Source organism: Dendrobates tinctorius, unplaced genomic scaffold (assembly GCF_039654945.1).
Source record: "Dendrobates tinctorius isolate UK_male_01 unplaced genomic scaffold, ASM3965494v1 ptg000084l, whole genome shotgun sequence".
NCBI lineage: Eukaryota > Metazoa > Chordata > Amphibia > Anura > Dendrobatidae > Dendrobates > Dendrobates tinctorius.
Window position 1 is genome coordinate 44,390,083 of NW_027361752.1, and position 24,925 is coordinate 44,415,007.

Sequence of the window (24,925 nt, forward strand, 5' to 3'; positions counted from 1 at the left end):
GTAATTATGCAGAGCAGTCTAAAGACACACCCCAGAGGATCCTGTGAGTCACATCCACTTAGTATCTATATATATAAACGCCTTATCGTGTCTGTCTGTAACCGGAATCGCGGGTCTGATTGGTCGCGGCCGCCAGGCCCCCGCCAGGCCGCAACCAATCAGCGACAGGCGCAGCTGTTTGTAACGGTAAGCTGCGCCTGTCGCTCATTGGTCAGCAGCCAGCGCAGTCGGGGGCAGCGCTCAATCAGCCGCAGGGATTATTAGTAAAAAGATTTTAAAAAAATGAGTATCACCGACGGCCTCCAATGTCCTTTCCACCAGCCCGGCCTCGCGGTCCCAGGAAGGCTTTGCGACTTAGACCCGCGATGACGTCACTCTCGCTAGAGCGCGACGTTATCAGCGGTGTAAGCCGCAAAGCATTACTGGGAATGCGAGGCCGGGAGCATGGAAAGGACATCGGAGGCTGTCGGAAAGTGGCCATGGGTAACAAAAACAAAAACACAAACATACTCCCCTTCCGACGGCCCCCGGACTTTGTCCCTCTTCTCCACGCTGCCAGCATCTTCAGTTCCCAGTAATGCTTTGCGTGAAATACCACTGATGACGTCGTGCTCTCGCGAGAGTGACGTCAGCAGGGGGTCTTTGGCGCAAAGCAGTACTGGGAACGGAAGATGCTGGCAGCGTGGAGAAGAGGGACAGAGTCCGGGGGCCGTCGGATGGTAAGTATATCACATTTCTTATTTTAATCTGCCGCTGGCCATATTCTAGAGTACCCGATGCTTTAGAATCGGGCCAGCAGCTAGTAGACCATAAAAGTGAGCAGAAAATAAAAAAGGCCCATACCCCTGGAACCGTATGATGGATTGAAGAAAAAAAAAAATCCAAAAATATTTAGAAGAATAGCAGAAAGAAAAGAAGAGAAAAAACTGACCACTTTTGACCTTGTGACAAGTTCTCTTTAAATCGCTCCCAATATCTGGAAGTAAATGTACAAGGGTATTCTCATCCCGGTATGCTAAAAGGATGAACAGTGTGCATGCACTACTGCGCAGGCTCGGCAGCGCCATCTTGGAGGAGGAAATTTTTATTTTTTACTCTAGCAAGATAGTGCTGCCAGTGCAATAGTAGCTCCACATTCTCATTGTTACCCAGTCCACGCTGAGCAAAAGAGGAGGCTGGGTAGTATCTCCCCATCTCATGTCTTCCTCCAGCTCCACCTTGTTCACATGCACAGCTTCATGTTTTATTGTCAGCAGTGACTGTTTAAGTAGGCACAGAAGTGGGATTGTTGCCATGATTATGGCTTCCGCGCTGCTCACCGTCTTTGTGAAGTCCTCAAAGTCCTGGAGAACTGCACAAATGTCAGACATCCATGCACACTCTTCAGTTGTTATGAGGCTGACCAGAATATCGACAGGTATGTTGGAGTTGGTATTCCACAAATGGCCTATGCTGCTCACAAAGCCTTGCCAGCATGTGCAGTGTAGAGTTCCCATGCGTGGCGGCATCACACACAAGTCGGTGAGCTGGCACTTGCACGCGCTGCTGCAGCACTGTCAGAGCAGCGGCAGCTGCAGCTGACTTGCGGAAATGGGCGCTCACGTGGTGTACCTTTTCCAGAAACTCTGGCAAATCTGGATAGGTTTTCAGAAACCACTGAACTACCAAGTTGAGCACATGGGCCAAGCATAGTATGTATGTGAGATTGCCAAGCTTAACAGCCACCACCAGGCTATGGCCATTATCACACATGACCATGCCTGGGTGGAGGCTCAACGGCAAGAGCCACAGATCTGTCTGGTCTGTTATTCCTTTCAATAAATCTGCAGTGGTGTGCGGTATTTGTCTCGTAGACAAATTAGCTTCAGCAGAACCTGTTGCCGCTTTGCTAAGGCAGTGCTGCAGGGTTTCCAGGTTCTGGCTGATGTGGACGACGTGCTCAGAGATCGTGCATCGGAGATGGAGAATGAGGAGAAGGACTAGGTGCAGGAACTGGTGTAGGAAACTCTGATAGAAGTAGGGCCTGCAATCCTCTGAGTCGGTAGCACATGTGATGTGCAAGGGTGGGACTCTGCAACAGCCTCCACAATGTTCACCCAGTGTGCCATCAGGGAAATGTAGTGTCATTATGTGGACAATGCCAGAAACCGTGTTGGTAAGGACACTGGTGATGTTTCAGGACATGTGCTGGTATAAGGCGAGGACTCCACACCAGGAGAAATAGTGGCGTCTGGAGACCGATTACTGAGGGACCAAATTTGTACACCTGTAGCAGGCCAATTTTGGATTTTATTTCAAACCAACGAAATTTGACACAAACCATGTTCTACAGTATATATGACAATAGTCATTTTTTTTTTTAAACAAAAATATTTTATGAACTGCACCAGGCAAAACTGATTTTAAACTATTGTAGTTTTAAACAGAGGATGTTAAACTGTATGGATGACTAATTGAATCCAGGAAAAAAATTGAACTTTTCTGGGGGAGTTTTATGTACCACAGTAACGTAACAATAACCAAGTCAAACTGTATGGATGACTAATTAAATCCAGAAAAGCATTTTTAGAACTTTTTTTTGGCGTATATATTCCACCGTCATGTTATAATAACCTCTTTAAACTGTATGGATGACTAATTGAATCCTGGGAAAAAAATCCTTTTTTTTTTTAGTTTTACGTACCACCGAAATGTAAAACAAAGCACATAATACTCTATGGATGACTAATTGAATCCAGAAACATTTTTGAATGCTTTTTTTTGAGTGTTACATAACAATGAAATGTCAAACAAAGCACGTAATACTCTATGGATGACAAATTCAATCCAGAAAAAAATGTTTGAATGCATTTTTGGAGTGTAACGTATCACTGAAATGTAACAGAAAGCACACAATATGCTGTGGATGACTAATTGAATCCAGATTTTTTTTTTTAACCTTTTGTTTTATTTATTTTGAACTAGACGGATCATTTTCTATTTAAAAAAAAAAAGTGTGTGTGTATATATATATATATACATACATATATATAACATACAGTATATACACAGATGCACCGTATATGTTAACCAGGTATGCATGCTATACCTCAATTATGGAACCTTCCATATGTGGCGCCCCTGAGGCTCAGTCGCCACAGAGGTACTGCACCTTCTCCTAAGGTGTAGTGCCCCACCATCCAGGTAAGGTGGGAACTCCTTTCCACACTCCAACACTCGCACCCCACACAACAGGGTAGTTCTGCACAACCACATTGTGGCTCAGTGCTTAGAGAGTAGCAGAGCACCCTTGGTGGTTCCCTGCTTGGAACACTGGATGTGCTGGGAGGTGGGTGGAGTTAAGATACATAAAAGAGTGGGAAAGTGTAGGATTACAGGTCAGTCTGACAGAAGGTCAGTCGGGTAGGAAAGTCACTCAGACAGGAGTGAGGATCCCTGGAAGAAGGGATGGAGGAAGGAGTGCTGCAGCTGCCTCAGTGATCTGAGCCAGCTGGCACGGGAAGGGAAAGGAAGGAGAAAGACGTAGAACTGAAATCTAAGCTTCCATAAGAGAGAGAAAGACAAGTACGGAACGAAGGAGTAAGGAGAACAGAGAGGACGTGGGTTGGAAGAGGAACCCTGCTTATAGGTTCTCAGCGCAAGGCCGGGGCCCGGTCCTCGAGGTTGTATGGACACTTATGGTTCTGCAGCAGACACCGGTGGAGTAGTTCGCTGTAAATGCACTACTCCCATCTAAGGCTAGTTTCACATTAGCGTTTACGGCCGCAGCGTCGGGCTGCACACGGCCACCGCTAAGCCCCGCCCCCTGCCGCACCTCCACTGGTAGCTCCGCCTACGGACGCATGACGCTGCATGCGTCCTGCGTCCCCTATCTTTAGCACTGGGGACGCAGGCCGTGCGCAGTATGCGTTTGGCGGCGCATGCGTCCTTTTGAGGCTGCGCCGACCAGCGCCAAACGCAACAGGTTGCAATTTGGTGCACTCGGCGCAGCGTCAAAAGGACGCATGCGCCGCCAAATTCATACTGCGCACGCCCTGCGTCCCCAGTGCTAAAGATAGGGGACGCATACAGCGTCATGCGTCCGTAGGCGGAGCTACTGGCGGAGGCGTGGCAGCCCGACACTGCGGCCGTAAACGCTAATGTGAAATTAGCCTAAGACTTGTGGCACAACAGCAACTGGATACAGAGCCGGGACTCAGGAGAAGGGAGTCCCCGAAGCAGGCTACAGCTGTCTGCCGTGCAAGTAGAGTTCTTGGGAACATCTGTCAGGAGGAACTCCAGTGTAACTCAGTACTAGGAGATCTTCACACTTTAAGGCGCTATAGAGGAGACGTTCAGAAAGGCACATGTTGGCGGAGTGTGGAAGGGAGCTTTCCATCTTGCCTGGGGGTTGACTGAGTCTCTGACCCGGAGGACATGGTCCAGAGGCAGGCACCCGTGTGTACCGCAGACTGTGAGTAAAGCTTTGAAACTGCAAGCCCCGGTGTCCTCCATTCATTCTTGCGCCAACCCGCTCAGCACCGCTACATCTAGGTACCATCCTTTACACCGCCTGCGCCTCTCCTCATCCATTGCAACTACGTGGCCCTGGGGCTACAGCTTCACCTGTGGGGAGCTACACCATCTATGCTGAAACACACCACCAGCCCCGGAGGATCTGCATGCAGCGTCGGCCTAACATCTCACTTGCCGAACACCACAGGTGGCGTCACGAACTATTCCACATTAACTACTTTCCCCCATTACTTGGGCGCCCAGGGCCACGGTCCGGGTCACCGCTGCTGTGACACATTCCCCTGACACCGGCCCGGTACCGAGTACCCCGTGGCCCTGGGAGGGCGACCCACACATATGTATGTCTTGGTTGACTGTTACCACACTACACAGGACATGTACAGTGACAGGATGGAGCGGGTACAGGATTGGGCATACAGGTTGGCGGGAATGGAATAAGAGCCAAATCTTGCCTTTTTTGACCCGGTGACAGGTGTATAGATGTTCGGTGTATACTGGCGCCCATTGTCCCCCTACTTAGGCAATGGCTTGTCATGGCAGCTCAGCGGTCGCTGTGTGAGCTGTGGCCACCTGGGCCGGAGAAGACGCCGATCGGTGAAGGTTACACACTGATACATAAGACAGATTAAGGAATACAAATTTTGATGAAACTTCTTAAATGAACCCAAATGACAAAAAGAGAAAAAAAAATAAATCTCCACTCTGGGCTTGTGTTTTTATTTTTTTTCTGGTCACTTCACTCCCCCGCCTTGCAATAAAAATTGATCAAAACGTCATATTTACCCTAAAAATGGTCCCAAGAAAAAAACTCCAGCTCTCACAGGACGCCACGGGCGGAGAAAAAAAACACAGACGGGTCTCAGAAAACGGCGACGATAAAAAAAAAAATAGCTATTTTATATATATATATAAACACTCTACAAGCTTGGTGTTGCCGTAATCACACAGATTTGGAGAATCTTAATAAAAAAAAAACCCAAAACTCCAAAATCTATTTCTGCATTATAGGTTTTCTTTTTATTCACAGTTCGATTTTTTTTTTTTCTCTCCATTTTTCAGCACAGTTCCACAGCAAAACGCCAACTCGTCCCTTGCAAAAAAAAAGAAGCCCTGCCAGTGGGAAAAATAGAGCTGGTCATGAAAGGGTTACTAAAATATAATAATACACAACCTGGAGAAAGTGTATTTTTATTATTATTATTATTATTAATAAACTTTTCAATATGATTGGAAAAGCCAACTATAAAGGACGAGTGCCCGAGCTCCCTCCCGGGACGCAGAAGCTCTGACCCTGCCGTGCCCGCGGCCGCCGTTATATAGAAATTATTATTATTATTTATTTATTTACTTTACACGGGAACGCGCATTTCCCGCGCAAGCTCCGCCCACCATCCCCTCGCGCCCGGGGACTTTGACGTTCGCTGACTCGCCCCGCCCAAATTGGTTTTACGTCACTCTCCCAACTGCTCGCTGATTGGTCGGAACGCGAAAACGCACCCCCCCCTCAGCGTTGAGCTTGAGTCATTAGGAAAAAACCTCCACGCGCACGCACCCGCCGGCCGCCCCGTGAGCGCGCACGTCACTGCGTCAGAATGTGCTGCCTGGACCGTCGGGAGAAGGAGGCGGAGTAGGTTCCGGAGCGCCATGGCGACCAACATAGAACAAATATTCCGTTCCTTCGTGGTGAATAAATTCAAGGAGATTCAGGAGGAAAACCGCAACAGGTAACCGAGCGGCCGACCTCCCAACGTCTCCGGCCTGAGGCGAGGTGGGTGGGAAAGACATTGAGGCGGCCGCTGGGAGTGAGTGGCGCGGCCTGGCCCGGGCCTACACGGCGCTGTGTGTGAGGCGGCAGCGGTGGGGAAATGTGCGCCATCCTGGCTCAGTGAGGGACGGGACTACAACTCCCAGCATGCCCATCCTGTGCGAGGGTTGGAGAGGTGTTTTACTACTTTTTTTTTTTTTTCTTCCAGGTAATGCAGTTGTATTTTTTTTTGCTGGGTGTGCAGGTATCGTGGTTAGCCAGGGAGATGCTGGGCGTTGTAGTGTCCAGCTCTGGATTGCTGTACAGCTGCAGACCTCTAGGTGCGGACTCGTGAAACTACAACTCCCAGCATGGAGCGATCGAGTGTACCTGTATATACACAGCGTGCCGCCGCGACGTACGGTCGAGTGACAGCGTAATCCCATGGCTCTACGTAGTGATCAGATCACGGATGGAGGAAGAATTACGGAAATTGTGACCAAAAAAAAAAAAAGCTGCTTCCAGCAAAGAGATCAGTTTTTGCTTTAACCCCTTAGTGACGGCGCCAAATTTTTGAAATCTGACCAGTGTCACTTTATGCGGTGATATCTCTCTGGAACGCTTCAACAGATCCCAGTGATTTTGAGATTATTTTTTCATGACACATTATACTTTATGATAATGGTAAACTTAGGTTGACCTGTTTTGTGTTTGTTTATAAAAACAAACAAACAGAAATTTGAGAAAAAAATGTTAAAAAAAATTAGCAATTTTCACATTTTGAATGATTATCCCTTTAATCCAGATAGTCATACCACAGCAAAACATTAATAAATAACATTTCCCTCATGCCTGCTTTACATCAGCACCACTTGTAAAATGTTGATTTTATTTTGTTAGCATTTTAGGAGGTTTAAAAATGTAGCAGTAACTTTTTTTTTTTTTCAAGGAAATTTACAATTTACATTTTTTAGGGACCTATCCAGGTTTTGAAGTGCCTTTGGGGACCCTATATATTGGAACCCCCCCCCCACCCAAAAGTGACACCCCCTGACATATTGAAAACTGTCAGGTAGTTTATTAACCCTTCAGGTGATTTTCAGGAATGAATGCAAAGTGGCATAATGTAAATGCCACTAATTTCTGAACAGGTTACAACAGCCGTCAGACTCCAAGGCCCTGTGCACACGGTGCAGATTCTGTACAGTTCTACAGCAGATTTGGCCCTGCAGAACTGCACGTGATGTACAGTGCCATTTAAGGCTATGTAAAACAAAAAACGCTGTGCACATGCTGCAGATTTTTCCGCGCAGATTTGGTGCGGAATAAAAGAAGCAGCATGTCTCTTTTGTGCGGTTTTGCTGCAGTTTTCCACCTGCTCCATTATAGAAATCTGCAGGGGAAAACCGCACTGCACTAAATCTGCAGGTAAAACGCAGGTCATTTTACCTGCAGATTTAGCGAAATCTGCGTGGAAAATTCCACAGCAGAATCTGCACCGTGTGCACACAGCCAAAGGCCGCTATTTGGTCTTGAATTGCCATGGCAAACATCAGGACCACACAATCATGATCTGAGGGTACCAATGGGGATAAAGAGGGAGCACCCTCTACACTCTAACCATTTATATGATGTAGTCACTATTGACAGCAGCATCTAAGGGGTTAAACAGATATGGACGGTGCCAACACTGATCGTGGCTGATGCAGCAAGTTGTCAGCTATAGTGTACAGCTGACAGCTGCTGGATTGTCACTTGTATGGGGAGGCTAGTCTCTTACATCTCAGGTCAGTAAAAATACATATTGGCGGTCATTAAGAGGTTAAGTACATATAAAGAATATATATGGACTGCGGTGTTATAAGGCCAAGTTCACACACTTTGTTTTTGGTCAGTTTTTTGCATCAGTATTTGTAAGTCAAAACCAGTTGTATGTGAAAAATACAGAAATGGTGACGTGTTTCTACTTCTCCGATTGTTCCTCTCCAGGATTTGTCTTACAAATAGTGATGTAAAATACTGAACGTGGCCTTATTTATTCTAAGGCCGGCTTCACATTTGCATATGGAGGATCTGCGGACTTCCTCCGTGAAGCGTGAAGCTCCGCCCATAGCCGCACCTCCTCCGGTCAGCTCCGCCTATGGCCGCATACATCTGCATGCGGCCTGCGTACCCTATCTTTAACATTGGGTACGCAGGTCGTGCCGCTGTATGCGGATGCCTCCGCATGCGTCGTTTTGACGATGCCGCGACCGGTGTCAAACGCATCAAGTTGGAATTTTATGCGGGCGCCGCATCGTCAAAACGACGCATGCGGAGGCGTCCGCATACAGCGGCACGACCTGCGTACCCAATGTTAAAGATAGGATATGAAGGGTGCGGCCATGGGCGGAGCTTCACGGAGGCGGTGCGGCCGTGGGCGGAGCTTCACGGAGGCAGTCTGCAAACGGCCGCAGATCCTCCATCCGCAATTGTGAACCTACAGAGCAACTTTTTTGTAGCGGTGCACTGATCAGTTCTGGCACTGGTTTGGGCATCCTGCTTTGCTAGGCCACGTTCACACGTTCAGTATTTGACATCCGCATTTGTAAGTCAAAACCTGGAGTGGCTGAAAAATACAGAAATGGTTTTGGCTTATAAATACTGATGTAAAATACTGAATGTGGCATAAAAAAGAAAATCTGTTCCATGGATGCAAAAAGTATTGCCATGTAATTCCATTTTTTTTTCTTCATTTTTTTTAATTTTTCTTTTACCCCTTTGAGCCAGTAGGATCAATTACTGACTGTAAAAAAAAGAAAAAAAATATTTTAAGCAAATGCCATGTATATGTTAAACGGATATATTTGCTTTAACTCAGTTACGCAACTTTCCGTACATGTACGTTGTTGAGTGTTATTTACCACGCTACATGTGTCGCTCAAGGATAAAGCGGGTACCTGAACTGTGCATGCAGATTGGCCTTCACTATGACAACCAGAGCTGCATCAGATCCTGGCTATTTAATTGTTTAGATGCCATGTAAGGGAAAACTCTCCATTAGTGATGAGCGAGTATACTCGTTGTGTCCTCCGAGTATTTTGGCGTGCTCTGAGATTTAGTTTTCGTCGTCTTATCTGCATGATTTGCGGCTAAATACATGTGGGAATACACTAACAAAAAGGCATTCCACACATGTATTCAAGCTGTCTGCAAGTCGCAAATCATGCAGATAAGAGACGAAAACTAAATCTCCGAGCACGCCAAAATACTCTGAGGATACCCGAGCTCGCTCATCACTACTCTCCATCTATCAACTAATCTGCACCCCCAAGTAGCCATCATGAGATGCCATTAGGGCTCCCAGTGACTTGTACACAGCAGTCTGTTTCATCCTTCCAGGGATGGAGCTAGATCGACATTCAAGTCGACCACTGACAAGTTTGATAACGCACTGTACTACACATGCAGTACAGTGTACTGTCAATGCCATCAAGGGGATCCCATGTAGGTCTAATAAAGAAATAATGTAAAAAAAAAATGCTTATTTCAGAATAGATCCCATGTCTAATGAGAATAATAAAGGAAAAACAGGAAGTAAAAATGTAAACAATAAAAAAAATGCTTATTTCAGAATAGGCACACTCCCTAAAAGTACACATTTGGTATTGCTTCGTTCATACTATAAAACCAGTTCATTATTTTTCTCGGATGCTGACAAAAAAAACCCCCTCATTAAAAAGTGACAAGCTGAATGAAGCTAAGGCTAGTTTCACATTAGTTTCTGGAGCTGCGGAGGGATGCGCATGGCCGCCGAGAAGCTCTGGTCAACTCCGCCTATGGGTGCATGACTCTGCATGCGACCTGTGTACCCTATCTTTAGCATTGGGTACTCAGGATATGTGCAGGTATGCGTTTGCCGGCGCATGAGTCCTTTTGACGGTGCGCCGATTGCACCAAAATGCAACACGGTGCGTTTGGCGCAGGTCGGCGCACCGTCAAAAGGACGCATGTGCTCGCAAACGCATACCTGCGCACGGCCTGCATACCCAATGCTAAAGATAGGGTACACAGGTCGCATGCAGCGTCATGCACCCATAGGCTGCGCTGACCGGAGGAGGTGCGGCCGTGGGCGGAGCTTCACGGAGGCCGTGCGCATCCCTCCGCAGCTCCAGGAAACGCTAGTGTGAAACTAGCCTAAGCTCTCTGTATCAACAGGAGGTTAATTTTCCCTGTGTGAGTCACTGCAGAATTCTTTGGCAAGGGGAGGAGCACCTTGGGGCAGGAGTGTGGGATGATAAATGCAGGGACAGGAGAGGGTTAGTTTCTACATGGAGAAATGAGAAGAATTTACTGTGTAAAAGGCAAAATTACCAATTGTTAGTGCACAGTGGTATATATTATGGCAATATGTAAGAGGATAACATCTTTCACAGGTGTGCTTTTATAAAATGACAACTTGTTACACAGTAAAAAAAAATTTTTTTTAATGCAAACATTTCAAGATAATTTTATATATATATATACATATATATATATATGTATAAAATTAAGTATTCTGAATAAATTGGGTACTATCATTGAATTGCAGAATAAAGCTGACATGTTAATTGTTTAATGGCGAACACTAAAAAAAACCCCATTCTGTGTGTGTATATACCATACATACTTTTTACGTTTACCCTTAGTATAAGAAGTTGACATAATCGGTGATCAAATTCACTTAAAACAGTTCTGTCGGCAGAACAATATAAAACTTATGGGACTAAGAATCTGGTGACCATCAGTGTTTTATTTTTTTTTAAGGTTTTTGTGTGTAAAAGAAGTAAAACATAAAAACACTGCATAAATTCTGCATAGTCATACGTGGATTGACCCGCAAAATAAGAGTAACATGTCTATTATTCTGAATGGCAAATGGTTGAACAATTTTTTTTTTTTTTTTTTTTAATAAATAAAAATGTAAATTAAGCTCCAGAATTTTTTTTTTTCATTCTGCGACTAGACAGATTTGGCGTCTCTCGTTAGAAGTGAATTAATAGAAGAAAGATGTGTCTAGGTGTTATGTGACCACAATGTATGCAAATCGCATACATGTGGTCATGTGACTGCGCGCGTCAGGGAATCGTGATGGCGTGTGCACTTCACGGTGTCACAATTCGGCACTCTGCCATCTCATGGTCACCATGGACAACCTTTTTAAAAGATGGCTGATTTTTTAAAGGAATTGAAGTGCGTTGTTATCGGTTAACACTTTGGGACATCTGGAACGGACACCAGCTTTTGCAATGATTTTTTTGTCAACTTGGTTTGTACTGATGAAATGTCAGATGTTAAATAATTGTGCAAGACTGGAAAAAAAAAGCTCATCTACTGCAATGTAGGACAGCACCAATGGTGCAGAACCCCGAAGTTCAGCTCTCCAGATTAGCTGCCATGTGCAAATCCGGATGCAATACTTGATCTGTCCATTGTTAACATTGCAGTGTATAAGAGAAACTTCCCAACTTTTATTTTTTTGCATACAAGATAAATTACTAATAAAACACTGATGGTAAAATCTGACACACTAACCAAACACTGCTGAAAATCTGTCCATTTATTTTCACGTTTGTGGAAAAAAAAATGGATGTTTGAAAGAGACTGAAGCTCAATATCCCGCTGGTCTCTGACTTGTGGTTTGGGTCCTGTACGACTGATTCAGATGTCCACACTGCTGCCTGTGACGGGGAGTAATGTTGTCAACTTTGTGTTTCCCTGACTAACGAAATAGCCGCTCTGCAGGTTTAACAAGTAAAAAAAAAACTGATCTTTTGTTTTTTTTGCTATTTTGTTTGTCAGGGAATGAAAATCACCGGTGATAAGAGCGATCTCTCCATATCACAGGCAGGTACAGGGACTGCTGCTCCACAGTGTGAGGACTCCAGCAAACAGCTCCCCATATCTCTGCTTCCTGGACCTCTGTGAGTGTTACATGGGCAAGAAGGGGAGGGAGGGCGATGTAAAGGAAACCTGTCAGGAAATTCATGCTGCCCAAACCATCACGGCATGAAGCGGAGACAGGTTTCCTTGCTACAAATAACCGTTATATTCTGAAATACTGTGGTGGTAATGGAGACAGGTCAAGCGGGGGGCAGCTTCCCTTGATTGACAGTCACTCTCCCACCCCTTATTTTGTACTGGGTGAGAGCTATCAAGGGGTCCCGCGCCCCCCCTGTCTCCTCCATAGTTTTACATGCTGCAGGTTCCTGACAAGTGCCATTTAACCCCTCCACAATCAATGACATATTTACATCATCAGCCGTGTTCCTGCCTTTGATGCTGGCTCCGACACTGAGCCCGCATCTTTCCCGACACGTGACAGAGGATTTAACCAAACATCAAAATCGCAGCTCTACATGCGGCTGTTAATAAGTTAAATGCAGATTTCAATCACTGACAGCGGCGTTTAACATGTGCCGTCCGGAAGCGTGCCACAAATCCTGCCCATCAGTTCCCAGTCGCTTGATTGTGGGGTGCTGGTGGGTTGTTTTGACAGCCAGGGGTCTGCAGAAAACCCCCATGCCTGTCATCGCAATCCTCCTGTGAACAACAAACCATGGCCGGCATTTATAGATTGTGATTTCTGCTATACGTAACAGGACTAAAGCTCTGCTATGTGTAGCACAAGTGATCGGGCGATCGCTGCTTCAAGTCTTCTAATAAGACTATTAAAGGGAATCAGTCACCACTTTTTGGCATATCATGTAAAAATATTAAATTTGTCAGCTCTGCATTATACAAGTACTTTTTATAACCCCTGACTCCACCAATGATGCATAAATACCGTTTTTATTCCTCCCGCGGTGTATATAAATATGCTCGGTCTGATGGGCGGGGCTTATTGTCAGTCTCCACCCCCTCTTCATCTTGCTTAACGTATTCGTTTCTGTGAATATCACAGACTAGATTAAGGCCCGATGCTATCGCATCAGGAGGATAGTGATGTAGCGTTGACCATGTGTTGTGCGGCACTGTGAGCAGCACACCTTGAGAAGGAGATGTGGTGAACAGCCATCCCGCCCATCTCTTTAGCTGTTCACAAGACCCCGGCCCTGTTAAAAGAGGAAATAACATATCTCAGCAGCAAATATGATGCTGGACCTTGACATCTGGGTTCATATCACCAAATGAAAGAATTTTGATGATGCACATCTCCCCTCTTACAGTGTCTACAAGTAGTATTCAACCCCCTGCAGATTTAGCAGGTTTACACATTCGGAATTAACTTGGCATTGTGACATTTGGACTGTAGATCAGCCTGGAAGTGTGAAATGCACTGCAGCAAAATAGAATGTTATTTCTTTGTGTAATTTTTTTTTAAATTGTGAAAAGTTTATTCAGAGGGTCATTTATTATTCAACCCCTCAAACCACCAGAATTCTGTTTGGTTCCCCTAAAGTATTAAGAAGTATTTCAGGCACAAAGAACAATGAGCTTCACATGTTTGGATTAATTATCTTTTTCCAGCCTTTTCTGACTATTTAAGACCCTCCCCAAACTTGTGAACAGCACTCATACATGGTCAACATGGGAAAGACAAAGGAGCATTCCAAGGCCATCAGAGACAAGATCGTGGAGGGTCACAAGGCTGGCAAGGGGTACAAAACCCTTTCCAAGGAGTTGGGCCTACCTGTCTCCACTGTTGGGAGCATCATCCGGAAGTGGAAGGCTTATGGAACTACTGTTAGCCTTCCACGGCCTGGACAGCCTTTGAAAGTTTCCTCCCGTGCCGAGGCCAGGCTTGTCCGAAGAGTCAAGGCTAACCCAAGGACAACAAGGAAGGCGCTCCGGGAAGATCTCATGGCAGTGGGGACATTGGTTTCAGTCAATACCATAAGTAACGTACTCCACCGCAATGGTCTCCGTTCCAGACAAGCCCGTAAGGTACCTTTACTTTCAAAGCGTCATGTCAAGGCTCGTCTACAGTTTGCTCATGATCACTTGGAGGACTCTGAGACAGACTGGTTCAAGGTTCTCTGGTCTGATGAGACCAAGATCGAGATCTTTGGTGCCAACCACACACGTGACGTTTGGAGACTGGATGGCACTGCATACGACCCCAAGAATACCATCCCTACAGTCAAGCATGGTGGTGGCAGCATCATGCTGTGGGGCTGTTTCTCAGCCAAGGGGCCTGGCCATCTGGTCCGCATCCATGGGAAGATGGATAGCATGGCCTACCTGGAGATTTTGGCCAAGAACCTCCGCTCCTCCATCAAGGATCTTAAGATGGGTCGTCATTTCATCTTCCAACAAGACATCGGCCCAAAGCACACAGCCAAGAAAACCAAGGCCTGGTTCAAGAGGGAAAAAAATCAAGGTGTTCGAGTGGCCTAGTCAGTCTCCTGACCTTAATCCAATTGAAAACTTGTGGAAGGAGCTCAAGATTAAAGTCCACATGAGACACCCAAAGAACCTAGATAACTTGGAGAAGATCTGCATGGGGGAGTGGGCCAAGATAACTCCAGAGACCTGTGCCGGCCTGATCAGGTCTTATAAAAGACGATTATTAGCTGTAATTGCAAACAAGGGTTATTCCACAAAATATTAAACCTAGGGGTTGAATAATAATTGACCCACACTTTTATGTTTAAAATTTATTAAAATTTAACTGAGTAACATAACTTTTTGGTTTGTAAGATTTATGCATCTGTTAATAAATCCTGCTCTTGTGTGAAGTTTGAAGGCTCTAACTTATTTGCATCTTATCAAACCTGCTAAATCTGCAGGGGGTTGAATACTACTTGTAGGCACTGTATGTGTAAATGTAACACACATTAAGTATAATTCTCAATATTACTGTATCACACCTATGTTTTTATGTGGATAGGATATTTACATAGTGAGCCTCAAGAGGGACAGTATTACTGATGTATGTAAAGTGCTATTTCTATAAATGAAAAATAAAATATTACCTAAGTTTATTGGCATACTTTTTGATATGACTCATGTTGGCACAGGTAAAGGACTCTATTTGGCAGTTATCTGGCAGTGAAGAAGGCGTCCTGGATTATTGTAGTGTAAACAGATACTTATAGTACTTAGTCTTCTTATAGAAGCAAAACAGGGCATATAAATGGCGTGAGATAAATGACTTATTAATTGGTGTAATTATGCAGAAGACTTAAACTGGGGTCCTCCTGTAGTTATGCTTAACGTTTGAAGAAAGTGGTGTCTTGCTAGTCGAGGCAAAATTGGCCCTGTATTTGCCCAGCAGTAGTTATGAAGTGGTAGAGGCAAATTGGCCCTGTAATTAGACACCGGCAGTGAACAGGCAGAGGAGCAAGGCAACACGTCCGCACAGCAAGTCGGCATGAGGTAAATGACGAAATTCCGCTGGATCCAAGATTGCGAGATTTCGCCGATGCCATCTTGAGTATCGTGGGATTTCGCCAATCCAAGATGGCGTCGCCGCAAGAACATGTCGCCGGCGTGGACGACGTCGGGATCCCAGATGGCGTCGGCGAAATCTCGGCGTGATTATGAGAGACGGGATGAGAGAAAGGGTCGTATGAGGAGTGAAGGGGGGGGGGGACGTGAGTGGAGATGGTGAAAGGTGAGAGTTGTGTGTGTTGAGGAGGGGTGTGTGGTGATGGCTGGCATGGTGAGGAAGGTGTGTGTTAGGAAGGTATATGGTGTCGGGGAGTGTGCGGGGGGCAGAAGAGGCATAGTGCTACCGCCAAAGGCAGCTTCTGTCTGGCTGTGACGTCACCAAGTTACAACCGGACAGAAGCTGCGTTACAACCGGACGGAAGCTGCTTAGCGCGTTTATTATAGATAGCGTACAGTTACGTGTGCGCAGTATGCTTTGCCCAACTGTGGGCAAAGCATAAAATCATTATTGCGCATGCACCAGCATACGCCATGTCTTTCTGTGGCCCGGAAGTATACACGTATACTTCCGGGCCATAGAACGCAATTGCGTATGATGGTGCATGTGCAATACTGTGTTTTGGCTTTGCCCACAGTTGGGCAAAGCATACTGCGCACACGCTGTTACTGTACGCTATCTGTGATATTCACAGAAACGAATACGTACAGCAAGACGAGGAGGGGGGGTGGAGACGGACAATAAGCCCCGCCCATCGGACCAGACCGATCGTATTTACATACACCGTGGGAGGAATAAGAACTGTTTTTATGTATCATTTGGTGGGGAGTCAGGGGTATAAAAAGTACTTGTGTAATTGCAGAGCTGACACTAAATTGATATTTTTACTTGATATGCCAAAAAAGTGGTGACAGATTCCCTTTAAATAAAGTAAAAAGTTTTAAAAAAAATTAAAAAAAAAAAACCCACAAATTCATATCACCCCTTTTGCTCCATTAATAATAAAACCATAAGGGTGTGTGCATACGCTGCGGATCCGCAGCGGTTTTGGTCCTATAGATCCGCAGCAGTTTCTGCTGCGGTGTACAGTACCATTAACCCCTATCCTACAATGGACGTAATATTCCGTCCATGTGACCCTGGACCTAATTTCCGTGGACGGAATATTACGTCATAGCGATCAGCGGCGCCCACATGGTGAGCGCCGCTGATCGAGACCGGGTGTCAGCTGATTATCAGCTGACACCCGGCACAATGTGTCAGGGGCGGTCACGGACCGCCCCCGACACGTTAACCCCTTGCACACCGCGATCAAACACGATCGCGGTGTACCTGGGGTTAAAGGGAAGCATCGGCAGGGAGAGGGCTCCCTCCGTGCTTCCCTGAGCCCCCCACAGCAGCACAATGTGCAGTGCTGCTGCGGGGGGCTCCATCCCTGCAGGTCCCCGGATCCAAGATGGTGACGGGGACCTTCGGGGGGCCTGCAGGGAGCTGGCTTCCTCAGTGCCTGCAAAGCGCAGGCACGAGGAAGCCTTGAGCAGTGCCTGTGACAGATCGCTGATCTGTCAAAGTGATCTGTGATGTGACAGATCAGCCCCCCCTGGGACAATGTAATAATTAAGTTTAAAAAAAAAAAAGTGTAAAAATAATTTTAAAAAAATCCCTAATTCATTTTTTGGAAATAAAAAAACAACAAAAGTACACATATTTGGTATCGCCGCGTCCATAACGACCCGCCCTATAAAACTGTCCCATTAGTTAACCCCTTTAGCGAACCCCTTAAAAAATAAAAATAAAAACGAAGCAAAAAATGATTTATCATACCGCCGAACAAAAAGTGCAATAACGCACGATCAAAAAGACGCATATAAATATCCATGGTACCTCTGAAAACGTCATCTTGTCCCGCAAAAAACGAGCCGCCATACAGCGTCATCAGCAAAAAAAATAAGTTATAGCTTGCAGAATAAAGCGATGCAAAAATAATTATTTTTTTATATAAAATTGTTTTCATTGCATAAAAGCGCCAAAACATAAAAAACAACCTAAATGAAGTATCGCTGTAACCTTACTGACCCGAAGAATAAGGCCCGGGTCACACTGGCGAGGAATACGGCTGAGAGAGAGGCGCTAAAAGCACGCATTAGACACGGACCAATGATTCTCTATGGGGTCCCTCGCACCAGCCGTATATTTCTCATCCGTATTCTAGGCTCCGTGCCAATCGCAGCATGCTGCGATTGTCAGCGTACTACGGCCGTAATACGCCAATGCAAATCTATGGGTGCGCAAAAAATACGGATTACACACGGACCACACATGTGACTTGCGAGAAATACGCACCAGGTGTCTTTTAGCAAAGCCGGTAATTCAGTGTGCTATACAGTAAACTCACACTGACAGGTTTAATAAAGAAAGAAAGAATAGATATAGACACATAGAATGCGCATATATATATACACATAGAATATATATATTTCTCGTTCGCCTTATTGGGGGACACAGAGACCATGGGTGTATGCTGCTGCCACTAGGAAGCTGACACTATGCACAAAAAAAGGTTAGCTCCTCCTCCGCAGTGTACACCCCATCGACCGGCAGGAAGTTCCTCAGTTTAGCTTAGTGTCAGTAGGAGGTGGACACGGGTCTTTTATTAGACCCCTATCTACCTCGTCGTGCGTCGTTCCTTTACAGGTTTCGGAGGGATACGGAGTGAACAGTCACATCCGTACTCCCACAAAGAGACTATGAGTACGGCGTGTACTGCCACCCCGTATCCTCATAGGTCTCCGCGGCAGGACCAGGAGCCTCGCACAGGTGCGTGCCAGCTATACGGACGGTCTTTGCCCCCCGCCTCCCACCATCTCGCCTACCAGAGCCTGACGGTTGGACGAGGCGTGGATTCCATAAAGACGACAGACAGCGTGGGATTCTCAGGTGTGGCCCCCGGCCTGGGTGAGTATGCGGTCTAGCGGTCCCCCGGCGGTTTCATCCTAAGGCGGTCGCCAGGGGACCACGGTAGGGCCTGCGCGCCCGCTTCTTCCCGTGGTCGCCGCATCCATGAAGGCCCCTTTTCTTTCGGGCCTTGTTCTGCGCCCCCCCCCCCCCCCCCCCCCGTTTCTTCTTCATCCCGGCAGGGGTATACAGGGGTCGGGCTGTGGGAAGCAGGGACGCGGCCCGGGGTTGCGGCCCGGTGTTGCTGCGCATCTTCCGCGCCGACCCCCTGCTGACAGGCGGCCGGCGCTATTAATTTAGGCCCCGGCTTCATCTCGGGCCTACCGCTGCGTCGCGGCCACGCCCCCTGCCCCTTTCTTCTAAGCGGGCTTCTCTCCCGCCCGTCCTAGGCCTTCCCAGCCCCCTTGCCTCACACCAGCCTGCTATTGGACAGCGGGCGGTGCTAAGGGGATCTCTGCGGCGAGCTACGCCCTTCTTCTCCCTCTGGCAGCGCGCCCTTTCCCTGGTGGTCGCCATCTTCTCAGCCTGCCAGCCGGACCTCATTCCCTGCCGGATTTCGGTCGCTGGGCCTTTTTTCAGCCGGATTGGCCTGGCCTCATCCTGCAGCCAGATCAGAGAGCGTCGCCCTTGGGGACACCGGACCGTGAGTAGCTCTGCACCTGCAGACTGACACCCTTCTCTGCCTTCTGTCCCCCAACCGGCCTGCACTGCCTCTCTTTTCACTATGTCCAACGCTAAGTCTGATCGTACCCGCTCTGCGTCCAGCCCGACGCCGCTCAGGAGCCATCCATAGCCCCAGGGGCGAGTGAGCCCCCCATGCCGGGTTGGGCCTCCTCTTAATCACAGTCAGTGGCAGACCTCATCAAGGTGTCTCAGTCCCTAGTAGCCGTTCTGGACAAGTTGCCCTTGGGAGCTTCGGCGGGACCCAGCACGTCTCAAGACGTCCCATCTGACCCAGCCAGCGGCAGTCGCAAGAGGCCCAGGCAGGACCTCCAGGCGGAGTCCTCCCCTCGTCCTACCTCACCCCATAGTCCCCAGCAGTCTCCCTCTCGGGCCTCCTCCCCCGAGTCAGGCGAAGCGCTTTCGGAATCGGAAGGGGTCTTAGAGCTGGATTCGGACCAGGATGCGAACATGAAGGTTACGGTGCAAAACCTCATTGCCGTGATTCACCATACCTTTGACACCGCTGACGCCCCTGCGAAATCCTCAGATCAGGAGGTTTCGTCCAGACGGGCGGAAACACCATCCAGGGTGTTTCCCTTCCATTCTGAGTTTGGAAAGATTTTTACAAAGGAGAGAGAAGATCCGACCAGACGCTTTCAAAGAGGAAAGCGTCTCTGCGTGCTGTACCCGTTTGCTAAAGAGCTCACGGACAACTGGGCCGCTTCTCCCTCGGTGGACCCTCCCGTGTCCAGACTTTCTAATAATACGGTCCTTCCGCTGTCAGGGGTGGCGTCGCTAAAAGATTCTAATGATGGGATCATAGAATCTCTAGCAAAATCTGCCTTCGAAGCGGCATCAGCAGCGGTATGTCCAGTCTTTGTTTCTTCTTGGGCAGCAAAGGCCATATCCACTTGGGCAGATGACCTTCGGCAGGGCATTCTGGATAAGGCACGACCAGAGCATTTGGCCGATCTCGCCAATCAGATTTCCCATGCGGGGGATTATCTGCTTTCTGCCTCCTTGGATGCCGCATCTTGCGCAGTTCAGGCGTCAAGTAACATTGTGGCAATCCGACGTACAATTTGGCTCAAGGCCTGGCAGGCGGACTTGTCCTCTAAAAAGTCTCTGACCAATCTGCCTTTTCAGGGAGTGCGTCTCTTCGGATCACAACTGGATCAGGTTATTAAGGACGCTACTGGAGGTACGAGTTCTCTTCTCCCCTCCAAGCCTCGCAGACCTCCTCCAAGGCGTCAGTTTCGTCCCTGTCGGACTTTCCGCCGTTTCAATACGGCGGAAAACCCTTCCAACCAGCAAAGGCCACAAGCACATCAGGAAAGAAAGAAGGTTTCCTTCAGGCCCACTCCGTCCTGGCGGTCCCACTCTTCCCAGGGAAGACCGTCCAGATCTTGATCTGGACGGTCTACGTCCGCATGACTACCATCGGTCTCCCGTGGGTCCCTTCCAATTGGGAGGTCGACTTCTCTTCTTCAGCGACGTCTGGCTCGCCTCAGTAGAGGACGCTTGGGTCAGAGAGGTTGTATCAACAGGATACAAAATAGAGTTCATTTCTCTTCCACGGGATCGTTTCTTACAATCCCGTCCGCCGAGGGATCCGGCCTTGGTCCCGGGGTTCGGTTTGGCCATCACCTCTCTTCTCAGTTCCGGGGTGATTGTGCCCGTTCCTGAATCGGAACGCTTCACAGGGTTTTATTCAAACCTGTTTGTGGTGCCGAAAAAGGACGGGACAGTTCGACCCATCTTGGATCTCAAGTTACTCAACAAGAGAGTTCGCCTTCGCCACTTCCGGATGGAGTCAGTTCGCTCGGTAATTGCTTCCATGGAGGAGCAGGAATTCATGGGTTCCATAGACATCCAAGATGCCTATCTACATGTGCCCATATTTCCCGGACATCAGAAGTTCCTGCGGTTTGCGACTCTTCACGAACATTACCAGTTCGTCGCGCTTCCTTTCGGGCTCGCCACCGCTCCCAGAGTCTTCACGAAGATTATGGCGGCGTTGATGGCCTTCTTGAGGATCAGAGGTCTCGTTCTTTTTCCGTACCTCGACGATATCCTGATCAAGGCCCCCTCCTTTCAACAGGCCCGCCTAAGTGTGGCGATCGTTCTAGACACCCTGTCCAGTTTTGGGTGGATCGTCAACCGGGAAAAGTCCTGTCTGGTCCCTACTCAACGCCTTGTGTTTCTGGGCCTTCTGTTCGACACTCGTCGGTCAAGGGTATTTCTCCCACAAGACAAGATTCTTTCCCTGCAGCAGGGCGTGCGATCATTACAGATCACACGATTTCCATCCCTCAGGTCAGCCATGAGGGTCCTGGAGAAGATGGTGGCGGAGATAGAGGCAGTTCCCTTTGCCCAATTTCACGCCAGGCCACTCCAGCAGGCCATTTTGTCCAGGTGGAACAGGTCGGCTCTGTCTCTGGATCGTCCGGTTCGCCTTTCCTGCCGGATCAGGCGGTCTCTCAACTGGTGGTTGACGTCTCCCCTCATTCTCTTGGGGCGGTCTTTTCCCGTTCACTGGCAGATTGTCACTACGGACGCCAGCCTCATCGGCTGGGGTGCAGTGTTCCGCAATCACACTGTTCAGGGTCGATGGTCGACTCAGGAATCAGCTCTGCAGATCAATGTCCTAGAGATACGGGCGATCCATCTAGCTCTCGTCCACTGGGAAAGGCGCCTCAAGGGCCTGCCTGTCAGGATTCAGACAGACAATGCCACAGCGGTGGCGTATATCAACCGCCAAGGGGGGACACGGAGTGTCTCAGCCCTGGCGGAAGTGTCCAGAATTCTTCAATGGGCAGAAACCTTTGTTCCAACGATTTCCGCGGTTCACATTCCCGGCGTGGACAACTGGGCCACCGATTTCCTCAGCCGCGAGGGTCTCGCGGCAAGGTAATGGTCCCTACATCCGGAGGTGTTTCATCTGCTCTGCCGTCGGTGGGGAACCCCGGATGTAGACCTCATGGCATCTCGCCTCAACAGGAAAGTACCACAATTCGTGTCCAGGTCTCGGGACCCTCTGGCAGTGGGCGCCGACGCTCTGGCCGTCCCTTGGTCACAGTTCGTGCTCCCCTACCTGTTCCCTCCTCTGCCTCTCCTTCCCAAGTTGTTGAAGAAAATCAAAGCAGAGGGGATTCCAGTCATCCTCATCGCCCCGAATTGGCCCAGAAGGTCTTGATTCGCAGACATTGTCAACCTTCTCGCGGACGCCCCCTGGAAGCTTCCCGACGGGCAGATCTGCTGTCTCAAGGCCCGATTTGCCACCCCAATTCTCGGTCGCTCAATTTAACGGCGTGGCTGTTGAGACCGAGGTTTTGAGACGGGCAGGATTCTCTGATCTGGTAATTCATACCATGATCCGCGCCAGAAAGCCGCCTTCTTCGAAGGTCTATTACCGTACTTGGAAAGTCTATTTCTCCTGGTGTGAGGCCAATGACATCGCGCCCTTGGTTTTTTCGCTCCCTTCTATTCTGGCGTTTCTTCAGGCAGGGCTGGATGCGGGGCTTGCTCTCAGTTCCTTGAAGGGTCAAGTTTCGGCACTGTCCATTTTATTTCAGAAAACGCTGGCCTCCCGGCCCAAGGTCAAAACCTTCCTCCAGGGTGTGGCTCACACGGTTCCTCCGTACCGAGCTCCCGTGGATCCTTGGGATCTTAATTTGGTTCTTCAGGTTCTGCAGGGTCCTCCTTTTGAACCTCTCAGGGACGTTTCCCTTTCCCTCCTTTCTTGGAAAGTGGCCTTTCTGGTGGCCATTACCTCCATCCGGCGCGTGTCGGAATTAGCGGTACTTTCTTGCCGCTCTCCTTTTTTGGTCCTTCATCAGGACAAGGTAGTTCTGCGGCCTCCGCCCTCTTTTCTTCCGAAGGTGGTATCTTCGTTTCACCTCAATGAGGACATTGTTCTGCCATCCTTCTGCCCGAGCCCAGCTCACCCTCGGGAGCGGTCTTTGGACAAGCTGGACCTAGTCAGGGCATTGAGAGTCTATCTAGCCCGGACGACTTCATTGCGGAAGTCAGACTCTGTTCATCACCCAGCCTCAAAGGCCACTATTGCACGCTGGATCAGATCGGCAATTTTGGAGGCATATCGGGTCAAGCATCGAGTGGCCCCTCCAGGGATCAGAGCGCACTCTACCCGGGCGGTGGGTGCCTCCTGGGCGGTGCGCCACAGAGCTTCCGCGCTGCAGCTTTGCAATGCTGCAACGTGGTCATCGGTTCACACCTTTGTGAAATTCTACAGGGTCCACACCTACGCTTCGGCGGACGCCAGCCTATGTAGAAGGATTCTGCAGGCTGCGGTGGCGAGTCCACTGGCCTGATGGAAGTTTGTTTCCCACCCCAGGGACTGCTTTGGGACGTCCCATGGTCTCTGTGTCCCCCAATAAGGCGAACGAGAAAACAGGATTTTTTGGGTTGCTTACCGTATAATCTGTTTCTCGGAGCCTTCATTGGGGGACACAGCACCCTCCCATGTTCTACAACTCCTGTTCTTATGTTTGTCGGTTTGTTACAGTTGAGTTGTTTGTTCTGCTTTCAATCTATTCTGTTACTTCTCCTACTGCTTTCTCACTAACTGAGGAACTTCCTGCCGGTCGGTGGGGTGTACACTGCGGAGGAGGAGCTAACCTTTTTTTGTGCATAGTGTCAGCCTCCTAGTGGCAGCAGCATACACCCATGGTCTCTGTGTCCCCCAATGAAGGCTCCGAGAAACAGATTTTACGGTAAGCAACCCAAAAAATCCTGATATATATATATATATATATATATATATATATGTGTCTATATCTATTCTTTCATTTCTTTATTAAAACTGTCATAGGGCTCCATTATATGTCCATTTTGCAAGCCTGCGAGAAAAACTCGCCATACGGATTACATACGGATGCTGACATGCGCAAAATACGCGACCACACCTTGATTATGAATGACATACGGAGCACTATTTAGGGGTCTGTCATCCGTATTACGCATGTAAAATACTGACCGTATTTTGCGCAGGTTAGTGTGACTCCAGCCTAAAAGCGCTTTATCAATTTTACCGCAGGCGGAACGGTGTAAACGCACCCCCCAAAAGAAATTCATGAAACGCTGGTTTTTGTTCGTTCTGCGTCCCAAAAATTGGAATAAAAAGCGATCAAAAAATGTCACGTGCCCGAAAATGATACCAATAAAAACGTCAACTTGTCCCGCAAAAAATAAGACCTCACATGACTCGGTGGGTCAAAATATGGAAAAATTATAGCTCTCAATATGTGGTGATACATAAACTATTTTTACAATAAAAAGCGTCTTTTAGCGTGTGACAGCTGCCAAACCTAAAAACCGCCATAAATAGTAAATCAAACCCCCTGTTATCACCCTCTTAGTTAGGGAAAAATAATAAAATTAATAGAAAATGCATTTATTTCCATTTTCCCGTTAGGGCTGAGATTAGGGTTAGGGGTGTGTTGGGGCTAGGGTTGGAGTTATAATTGGGGGGTTTCCACTGTTTGGGCACATCAGGTGCTTTCCAAATGCAACATGGCGTCTGATCTCAATTCCATCCAATTCTGTGTTGAAAAAGTCAAATGGTGCTCCTTCCCTTCCAAGCTCTGCCATGCGCCCAAACGGTGGTTTACCACCACATATGGGGCATCAGCCTACTCACGACAAATTGCAAAACAACTTTTGGGGTCCAATTT

General features: G+C 48.0%; 1 protein-coding gene across 4 annotated transcripts in view; it reads left to right on the plus strand.

Moving 5' to 3' along the window:
* The first annotated feature begins 6,048 nt into the window (after positions 1–6,048).
* SON (SON DNA and RNA binding protein) overlaps positions 6,049–24,925 on the plus strand; it is a 154,911-nt gene continuing 136,034 nt past the window's right edge. For 2 of the 4 annotated variants that reach the window (XR_012233959.1, XM_073584613.1), the window contains exons 1-2: positions 6,051–6,239; positions 12,080–12,201. Coding sequence is in view for 3 of the 4 variants with exons in the window: in XM_073584613.1 (XP_073440714.1) it covers positions 12,083–12,201 (119 nt within the window). In the remaining variant the exon portion in view is untranslated. Of the gene's footprint in view, positions 6,240–12,079; positions 12,202–24,925 lie in introns of all 4 variants that reach the window. The other 2 variants (XM_073584611.1, XM_073584612.1) reach the window with 2 other exon arrangements.